This window comes from Hibiscus syriacus, unplaced genomic scaffold, assembly GCF_006381635.1.
Source record: "Hibiscus syriacus cultivar Baekdansim isolate YM2019G1 unplaced genomic scaffold, ASM638163v2 tig00110123_pilon, whole genome shotgun sequence".
In the NCBI taxonomy this organism is placed as follows: domain Eukaryota; kingdom Viridiplantae; phylum Streptophyta; class Magnoliopsida; order Malvales; family Malvaceae; genus Hibiscus; species Hibiscus syriacus.
Genome location: NW_024062599.1, coordinates 1,679,576 through 1,689,855, shown reverse-complemented (window position 1 = coordinate 1,689,855; position 10,280 = coordinate 1,679,576). Strand labels below are relative to the sequence as shown.

Genomic DNA, 10,280 nt, shown 5'->3' with positions numbered 1-10,280 from the left:
TTTCGGGTTGTTTGCCCCTTGTTTTCCGATTTGTTTGGGGTTGAGGGTTATTGCTTGACCGGCTAAACGGGATGGGTCAGTCCCGATTTAACCGGGATTCATCGGCCTTGGTTGCTTTGTGACGGACTTTCGGCCGGAATCTCCGCCTGGTCGCTTGGTATTCCCTGGGGCTTTGTGACTGTTGGATCAGGTGGCCAGATCCAACGATCCTCGTTCTGTGGTGTCTTTGTTGAACTTACAACCCTAATTTCGGGTTAGTTCTAGGTCGGGTTTAGTAGTTGGAGAAGATATGCTCGAGACCTGAAAATAACCTCCTCATTGGTAGACCCGTCAGCCAGTTGGAATTCTGATTACAACCATGTTTCCCAACTTTGGTAGACCAACGATGTGAGGTCGTACATGTTCTGACTCATACGGGGGTTCCATTCACAAGAACACCGAGTTGGTAAGCGATATCTTCCAAAGTAATCGTCGCTTCACCACTAGGCAAGTGGAATGTGTGCGTCTCGGGCTGCCAACGTTCGACCAAAGCCTCAATCAATGTCGGTACAACTTGAAGCCACGCACAAATATGGCCGAAAATAGACCGGATTGTTACAGAGACAATTTAAAAATAATATTTTCAGGAACTCGTTACCTCGAGGTGACGAGTTCGGTATTCACTGTAGAGAATGTCATAGTTTCCAAAATAAAGTTCATGTTGGCCCAATATCCTAAATAATTAATCTGTTTGGGGTATTGGAAAAAAATCCTAGTGGATCTTAAAATTTTAATAGGTATGGTTTAGAAAAATATAATATATATTTAATTTTTTTTGAATAATTAATTAATTTTGAATCAGATTTATTAATAAACGGACTGGAAATTCATTAATCATTCTCCGACCAAACAAACTCTATAACCGACCAATTAATTGAACCAATTCAGTTCAACTGATTATTTCGATTTTAATCTGACAATGAAAACTCTCGTCCGTACAAAGGATCCAAGTCAAATTCATCACAAAAATAACTGAAGTAGTCGACGACGATATACTTCATATATATAACAGAGAAATAATTTATGTGATAAGAATTCAGTATCTTACATGCAACAAACAATATTTAACCCTATCGATTGGCGATAACTTTATGAAATTAATTCAATTCGGTTAATCAATTTGATTTTAACCAAATGAACATTATATGTTTTCACACTTAAATAACCAAATTAGTTAACGTTAAAATATTCATATATAAACTGAAGAAAAGAAACATTTTTATAACATTAAAATTTTCAATATAGTGAGACCTATTAATGGTCAGTGATGCTTATTGTTCTACTTTGTTTGGATCCAACATTTTTTCTAATTATAATACCTCTCTAGTTAATTAATTTTTTAATATAGTATTTACACCAAACAGCAATTAACCCTATTATAATAAAATTAAGCTAGTCAAAGCTCTTCTTCTAACTTAATTACAAGTTAAGCTGTGCAGATTGCAACAACAACAACACAAAAAGTAAGGAAATTTGAGCTAATCTTGAAATGGAACTTTTTTTATTTCATTTCCAAACAATGGGTCAAAAACAACAATGATATTTTTCTTGTAAAATTGAACCATCTTGAAAGGAAAAGAAGAATATATCCCTAAAAGATGCAACTTCCTTTTCAGCATCATCTTCCCACTGCACAAGACAAAATAGCCCCAAATCCAACATCCACCCCCAAATCCAACATCCACCCCCCAAATCCAACACATTAGAAAAACCCTAAAAATTTCTCTTGTTACAAGTGAGCAGGACTTATTGTACTATTGCAAAATGCACCCTCCCTCAAAACCCTAAGCCCACCACCTCTCCATACCAACTCAACTCATCAGCTTCCTTTCAAACAGAAGACATCAAAAAAAGGAAAATCTAATCATCTGCCATCAAAAATTGGAACTCCTTTGTATTCCACTATGCAAGGGCTTAGAAGAGTCAAGCTTCTTCAGATTCAGAGTCAGACGAACTCAATTCCGAAGATCTCCATCTAAATTAGATGCAATTGATTGAACCGGCTTTGGTTGCACGCTATTGTGCACTTTCAGAGTCGGTCTCAGTTTCATGTACTGCAAAACAAATCAATAAACAAAAGAGCAAAGACCATTAGAAATTATCTTACAAGAGTTCTTAAATTACATCACCTTTTTACACACTTTTAAACAAGCAGCAAGATACTAAGTGGCTATGCATTGCAGACAAAAAACATAGAGCAGGGACAACTCAACATTAGAAACACTAATACTAGGAATCAAGTCATAGAATGACTTCCAACAAAAAAATATTAAACGAATTTGTTATCAGTAAAAGGGAAAGTATAACTACAAAAACAAAATGTATAACTTACCTCCTGATAAAATGCGTTGATCTCCTCTTCTGTAAGACCTTCATCATCACCGGAGTTCTCTTCCCAACCAAGAGAATGAAGAAATGCTGCCTCTTCCTCGTCTGGATAAACATGAAAAAAGGAGTTCATATTATTTTCACCATCATCAGAAAATCTTTGAGCCTCTTCACAGGTGCCACCATTGCTAGTTGCTGCAGAACCATTCTCATTGGCAAGAGCAGGTGGGGAAGCACTGCCTACTTCCTTTGTAACTTCATGTTTTCTGTGGGATGAAATATGAGGGTTTGAATCTGAGAGGCCAGCAGAAGTGTTTGTTGACGTCTTCTTCTTCAGGAAGCAGAAGTGTTTGTGACGTCTTCTTCTTCAGGAGATTAAAGAAATCATTTCGACTCTTGGTTTGAGCCAAAGAGGGTCTCTTTTCCATAGTGAATCCAGCTATTGGATTCAAGGCAGCTGCTTTGTGTTCCCCGGTAAAATGCTTTGGGCTGTTTGAGTTTCTTGCAGGAGCAGATGTAACAGCAGCAACAGCATGTTGGCTTGTTGTAACTTTGCTGTGACATTTGTTGTTGGAGTGGCTACATCTTTTTGTGCAGGGAGACCCCATTTTCCCATCCTGGTTTGAGAACCAAAGCGTCCCAGATGTCTTTGGCGTATCTGACTTGACATGTCCACCATGAGTAGATTGAGTACCATGATGAATCAAAGAAGGTTGCTGCTTGCCATTCTTGACAGCTATATTCATCTCACTTGCTCTGAGTGCTGTTTGATTTTTGATTTATCCCTGAATTGAGAACCTGGGACAACAAAATCAAGTACCATTACCTGGTTTGTTAAGACTGCAATTGACAGGTAAGACAACATTTAGCTGAACCTACCTACAAAAATTTTCCAAGATAATGACAACTTTTAATGATCATCCATACAGTTTCAGATGAATAAAGATGATGCACAAGAGGCACGAGGAAGAGGGAAGGAGCTACACTTGTTTAAAAGGACTAAACTATGAACTTAATGCAGCTAATAGAGAATACTTATGAAACCTAGGGTGATTGCCTTACCGAACCCTTAGGCATCGTAGGTGTCACTGGTATCAGTTGCTTTGATTGCTTAATAGCCAGTTCCTCACGTCTTTGAGTCTTGACAGATAGCTGTATCAAATAGGAATATCTAGTTAAATCACAGATACAAGTTATACATGTAATGAAAGCTCGTGACTGAGACACTTACCTGGGAGCAGTACGAGTTCGTAAGGAGCTGTACTAGTGCTTCAGCCATATAAGACCCACTGTGGCACTTGGATCCCCCAGAACCAGAGGTAGAAACAGTTAGGTGCAGACATAGAACCTGTGCTACTACTTCCACCAGAGTGGGCATTTCTGCCAAAGTTGAGGTCCATCCTTCCCCACCAAAAGATGAATTGCCAACAGCAAACTCAACCAGGAAGAAACTCTAGCTATTTGAGGCACAACTTGTCTCTCTCAGTACCAAATGAGGAAAATCTTTCTCAAACACAGCCTTGTCGATGCTACTTCCATTAGTACCCCAGGAAGCAAATCATTGCCATCGTTGTTTTTACTATTACCATTATCTCTTGAGCTCACTGCAACCCTTCGAGGTACAGCCTCACCCTGTTTCCTAGAGATCATAGAATGAGAACGTGGCAATGCAACCATCTCAACCCTACTCGTAGCGACACCTAATTTCTCAATCCGACTGGTTAAGATACTGCCTAAAGGATCAGCAGAATCACGCTCCCAATGGTCCACAAACTTGACCTCTCTTTTATCCCTTTCTCGGTCTTTATTGCGGTGACTCCTACTAAAGCTACTGTAACATGCTTTGCAGAACCATTACTAGAACTCCTCCGTGAATTCAACGATGATGTCCGATCCAAAAATGCATGACGTGGGGAATCAAAATCACTTGTATTACTATAGTTTTCCTGCCTTCCATGATGCATCACTGAAGAAACATAATATAACAAAAAGAATACAATTATTATATGTTCCAAAAATTAATACAACTTTCATACAATTACAAGTACAAAATGTCGCCATGTAAACGCAATGAGAAACAAAATGGTCATGAAGCAAAAAGTCATACCAAAGGTGTATCTAACAAACAGATCATGCCGAAGAGTAACATTGTAATGAAGTACAACTGAAGTGAGAAATGCAATGGGTATTTAAAAGGTAGTGTGACAAAGGGTACCTGAGTGAAAAGAAGAGGAAGCAAAGTGGTGGACTGAATTGCCACCACCCCAGTAACAGTGCCAGAACTTTTCAACCATTCTGGAACAAATGTTGGTTCACTTCTTTCCATAAGGGATATCAAACATAAAAAAAAAATGGTGTCCCTTTTTTCCCATATGTATGGGATAAGGGGTAAGATAGTAGACTGCCCCACACCAGGTTGAGAGCAGCTTCCGTAGGAGACCTCCAAATTATGAAATGCCCTCCGTGGGACTTGATCCCACGACCTCAAGGTTTAGAACCTTGTGCTCTACCAACTGAGCTGGATGGTCATTTCAAGGGATATCAAACATGATCACCAGAAAATAATTCTTTTCTTTTCTTTTTTAAGGAAAACTTTTGCAACCTTATTCAAATCCTAACCCACCAAATTATTTTTTTCCTACAATATCTCAAACTGTTACCTTATCCTCTGTCATTCAAGCAACCATAACCAAGGTTGCCAAAAATCTATAGTTTTAAGTTGTCATTCAACAAATGAAAAAAAGGAATTGTTTGATCAAAACGAACAATTTCTTTAACATGAATACGGGCCATAACAACCATCACAAAGGCAATGGCGATAAGAAGATTATTTAATTTACTCAGTCCCTAGTCTTCCATCTTTAATTAAAGATGGAATTGCAGATTGTTGATTTTCCAATATCATATGAACCTCATGTTTCCCATACATAAAAGATCCAATCCTCTTTTCAAATAAACAACTTATGCCAACTAAAAAAGGAACCAAGGACAATTTCAGAATAATGCTAACGCCCATACACCAGTAAATTAGAAAAACTAACCCTAAATAATAATTTTTGGAGTAAAACTAAAACCCTATATTTAATTTTGATAATAAGTTCCCAACTGCTAGGGTTCGAACCCAAATGACTACAAAATATACGGGGAAACATTGTTCTAGGGTCTGACAAAGAGGACAGATGAAATAAAACGGAGAGAACTAACCCTAGTCACCGGTTCAATTCCAGGCTATAGCACCGTTTAGCGTTCCCTAGTAATTAAAATCCAGCGTCTATTTTACCAGAAAATAAAGAGGAAATTACAAATAATAATAATCAGTAAACAACGACCGAAATTTTCAGTAAAACGAAGGGGGAAAACAAAAACTGGAACAGAAGAGAACAGTAACGAAGAAACAAAGAAAGAAATGTCGCGATTTCTGTAATTAGTGTTTTGTTTTAGTTTCTTTGAGGGCAAAGATGGAGGCGTAATTTGTTCTTTTTTTTCGTTTACTATATTTTTTAGATACTGGAATGAAACATATGAAGAACTTCTCTAATAAAAAATTACGTTTAAATATATAATAAAAAAATTCTAAAATTATATTTTATAAAAATATAACATTTTAAAATACTATAATTTAAATGATAAAATTTTGGGAATGCATCAATTTAATTTAAAATTAAAAATAACGGATAAGGGATCGACTAGAAATTTGATAAGGAACATAACAAAATAAATTATATGTGACCGAAAATATTAACGTATTTTTAATATTATAGGTTGTGACTTGTTATGTTTAGGGTATAAAGGATTGAGAAATTAGAAGAAGAAGGAAAAAGGAATTCAGAATTTCATTAGATTTTTCTTAGATTTCCAGTACAATCCATTCTGTTTTTATGTTGTACAATGTACTATTGCCGTTACTTCTTTCAGTTGAATTGAATTTACTTGCCCAACCGATCAACCTCAATTACTCCAATGTACCATCTTGCTTTGAGCCCATTTCCTCAACACCATTTCTCTTGCCGTTTTGATTCTCTGTTTCTTCAACGCCAATTCCTTTGCCGTTTTGGCTCCACATTTCTTCAGTCGATTCTTTAATCCCTAATTCTCTAATTTCGCCTCTTTCAGCCCTAATTTCATCGTACTCATCCCTAATTCCCCTTTCATCTTTGGTTTCTCTGTTCTAACCATGACATTACCCTCCCCTACAGTAGATTCTTGACCCCAAGGATCGAAATCAGGAAATTGAGACTTCAAGGCGGAATAATCCTCCCAAGTGACGTTCTCTGATGACAAATTCAACCATTGAATAAAAAGTTGAGTAACTAGCCGATTTTGACGCTTCATACTCCGCTTGTTAAGAATAATAGTTGGGTACATTTTCAATTGTCTGTCATCTCCTACCTCTGGAGGATCGAGAGAGGTAAGCACATTTGACCCAATCTGTTTCTTTAATAAACTCACGTGAAAAACTGGGTGAATTTTGGATCGTGGTGGAAAATGAAGCTTGTAGGCTACTAATCCAATATTTTCAATGATTTTGTAAGGACTGAAATACTTGGCAGAAAACTTCAAGTTCTTTCTCAAGGCCAACGAAGTTTGCTGATATGATTGTAATTTCAGGTAACATCATCTCCCACATTGAATTCTCGTTCAGTGTGATGTTGATCTTCCTACTGTTTCATTCTATTCTTAGCTAGTAGTAAATTCTCTTTTAGAATTCTATTCAATTTTGTTATGTGTTGCATGATCTCCTGAACTGATTGCTTAAGTAGTGGGCTGCTATTGTAATAATGGGGGCTTCATAGCGATATGCTTGAAATGGGTGTGGTGCCGATGGCAGTGTGGAAACTAGTGTGGTGCCGATGACAGTGTGGAACTTGGTGTTGTACCACCACTCGACCTGAGGTAGCAACTTCGCCCAATCTTTATGCTTAAAAAAACATACGCTACGTAGGTATTGCTCCAAGCACTGATTAACTCTCTTCGTTTGGCCATCTATTTCCGGATGGAAAGTGGTATTGAATAGGGTAGATATCCCCAATTATTTTAGAAACTATTTCCAAAACAAGCTTGTAAAGATTTTGTCCCTGTCTGATATTGTAATTTGGGGTTAACCATGAAGTCGATAAATGTTATCTAAAAATTTTCGAGCCACTTCCACAGCAGTATATGGATGAGAAAAGGGATATAAAGTGACTATACTTAGTGAATTTATCAACAACCACTAGAATCATATTGAACTTAGATGAAGTAGGAAGCCCTTCAATAAGTCCATAATAACAGTCCAAGCTTGAGTAGGAATAGAGAGGGGTTGCAACAGACGTGGTGGAGAAATATGGTCACTTTTCGTTCGTTGGCAGATATCACATTGTTGCACGTGAGTAAGAATCATAGATTTTAGCCCAGGCCAATAAAAATAACCTTTGATACGATGGTAAGTAGCTTGACCACCCGAATTTCCACCTAAGGGAGAATCATGAAAGCTTCTAAGTAATTCTTGCCTCAATGTACTAGCAGACCCAACATATACTTTCCCCCGAAATCGGAGCACTCCTCAAATATATAACCATTGTTCAGGTCCTATAGTTTGTATTAACAGGGTTGTAATAACCTTTTTAGCCAAAGTATCATCAACATAGGTAGCTTCAATTTATTGCACCCTATCAAGCGTAATCATAGTGGCAATGAGAGTATGAAGTTCAGATTCCTCTTCATAACATCTCGATAAAGCATCAACCACTTGTTTGAACTTCCTTTCCTGAATTTAATTGTATAGTCTAGTCTAAGCAGTTTAGTAAGGTCGAGTTTCTAGATAGTCGTTGTTAATTTCTGCTCCAATAAAGTTTGAGTGGCTCATGGTCATTTTTTATAATAAATGGCCGAGCTTCCAATAATGTCTCTATTTTGTAACAACCATCAAAATGGCCAACTATTCGTTCTCATAGATGGACATATCTGCATGTCGAACTCCTAGTGCTTTACTAAGATAGGCCATAGGGAAGCCTTCTTGAGTTAAGACAACCCCTATCCCATGAGAACTCGCGTCAGTCTTTAAACAAAACTTTTCTAAAAATCCAGTAAAGCTAGACAGGGGCTTTGCACATAGCATCCTTCAATAATTCAAAAGATTCCTTAGTAGCTGCAGACCAAGTAAAATTTTCCTTTTTTAGCATATTGGTGAGAGGTCAGCTAAGCTCGCCATATTTTTTTAATAAATTTTCTATAGTATCCAGTCAACCCCAAAAATCCACACAATGATTTAATTTTTTTGTAAGCTTCCAATTTTTATTGCCTCCACTTTAGAGGGGTCTGTAGCAACTCCTTTAGAAGAAATAATGTGCCCCAAGTATTCAACCTGCTTCTTTAAAAAAAACACTTTTCCCTCATGTAAAAAGTTGATTAGTTTTAAGAATTTGCAGAACCAATTCCAAATGATGCACACGGTCCTCTAAAGAAGGATTATAAATCAAAATATCATCAAAAAAACACCAAAACAAACTTATTGTCCAAATATCATTCATTAATGATTGAAATGTTGCTGGTGCATTTGTTAGGTCGAATGATATTACCTTAAACTCAAAGTGGCCTTGATGTTCGAAATATTGTCTTATGGATCCTCCTTCTTGATGAAGATCTGCCAATATCCCGATCGTAAATCAATTTTTGAAATTTTTTTGACTCTGTTAACTCATCCAAAGATCATCAACCACAAGAATTGGGAATTTGTTGACTGTCTATTGGTTGAGCTGTCGGTAATCAACACAAAACCTCCAAGTACCGTCATTCTTCTTGACCAACAAACATGGAGAAGCAAACAGACTCTTATTGGTCTGGATAATTGAAGCAACCAATAATTCCTTAACCTGTTTCTTGACCTCAGATTTCTGCTGATAAGGAAAATGATATGGTCTCAAATTAATTGGTGGAGCATCAACTTTAAGAACAATAGCATGATCATGGCTTCGAACCGGAGGTTTTTTTGGTTCATCAAAAACTTACTGCTAAGCTACAAGTAAAGGCTGAAGTATAGCTGGAACTTCCTAATCAACTTCTGCACTTAACCAATAGAGTTCTCCAATAACCTCGAGTTGTTTTGAGGTCAATTATGCATCTTGTTTCCTGAAATCATCTTTACATAAGGTATTCGACAACCACCCTACAATGAAATAAGATTCACATCTTTGTTGATAGTCAATGTCATTTTATTGAAATCCAAGGTAAAAGGGCTAAATTTCTTCATCCAGTCAACCCCAAAAACCATATCACTTCCCCTTATTTGTAGTACTCTGAAATCATGGACAAAGCCTATCTCTGCATATTCCATGTAAATTGATTACTCCTTACTGTACTGTGAAGCCATTCCCCATTAGCCACAGTGATGACTAAAGAATCAATTTGTACTACCACCATTCCTTCCTTTGCCCATCGTGGAGTAATAAAGCTTGCCCATCGTGGAGTATAAAGCTATGGGTACTCCCACTATCAACCAAGATATTCAATAGTTTATATTAACATTACCTTGTTTTCTAATGGTTTGTGACAGCAATACCATTTAGCAGCATGGAGATTTCTAAAACTCCATTATCCCGGTCACTCTCTTCTAGTATCGGTTGTATTTGATTGTCTTGATTCAAAGGAGTAACGTTAGAGTCGTGGTCTTCCTCCTCCATCATGTTCAATTGCTTATGTTTACATAATGCCCAGGGCCAAACTTGTCTCCACATTTGGGAACAGAGTCTATTAGCTGTCGATAATCCACCAATGTTGCTTAGCAGTATTTGAGGCTGATAAAGTAGAGGGTTCATTTTCGTAGGATCCCTTGAACTCTCGTAGGTGATAGAAAAGAATTCGACTTAAAAAAGGTTCACCATTTTCTATTTTGACTTCCATGGATAACTCATAAATCTTAGCCTTCGACAGCTTCA

The 10,280-nt window shown here is 37.2% G+C and overlaps 1 protein-coding gene and 1 long non-coding RNA gene across 2 annotated transcripts; both read right to left on the bottom strand.

Annotated features, from left to right (window-relative positions):
- Positions 1–1,535: 1,535 nt before the first annotated feature.
- On the bottom strand, positions 1,536–2,975 carry LOC120215552. The gene is made up of 3 exons (XM_039213207.1): positions 2,741–2,975; positions 2,372–2,706; positions 1,536–2,093 (listed from the first exon to the last, which is right to left on the bottom strand). The coding sequence occupies exons 1-3, from the start codon at positions 2,973–2,975 to the stop codon at positions 1,995–1,997; spliced, it is 669 nt and encodes a 222-aa protein (XP_039069138.1). The 3' UTR covers positions 1,536–1,994.
- Positions 2,976–2,984: 9 nt separating this feature from the next.
- LOC120215587 lies at positions 2,985–3,693 on the bottom strand. The gene is made up of 3 exons (XR_005524970.1): positions 3,599–3,693; positions 3,430–3,519; positions 2,985–3,165 (listed from the first exon to the last, which is right to left on the bottom strand). It is a non-coding gene; the product is annotated as an uncharacterized LOC120215587 (long non-coding RNA).
- Positions 3,694–10,280: the final 6,587 nt, after the last annotated feature.

What these genes read in the sequence shown, in the direction of transcription:
- LOC120215552 (XM_039213207.1), bottom strand. Translation starts at nt 2,975, where the DNA reads ATGGGGTCTCCCTGCACAAAAAGATGTAGCCACTCCAACAACAAATGT. An exon ending in TCGAAATGATTTCTTTAATC is followed by an intron (nt 2,707 to 2,740) that starts TCCTGAAGAAGA and finishes AACACTTCTGCT; the next exon opens with TCCTGAAGAAGAAGACGTCA. An exon ending in TCAACGCATTTTATCAGGAG is followed by an intron (nt 2,094 to 2,371) that starts GTAAGTTATACA and finishes TTTGTTTTGCAG; the next exon opens with TACATGAAACTGAGACCGAC.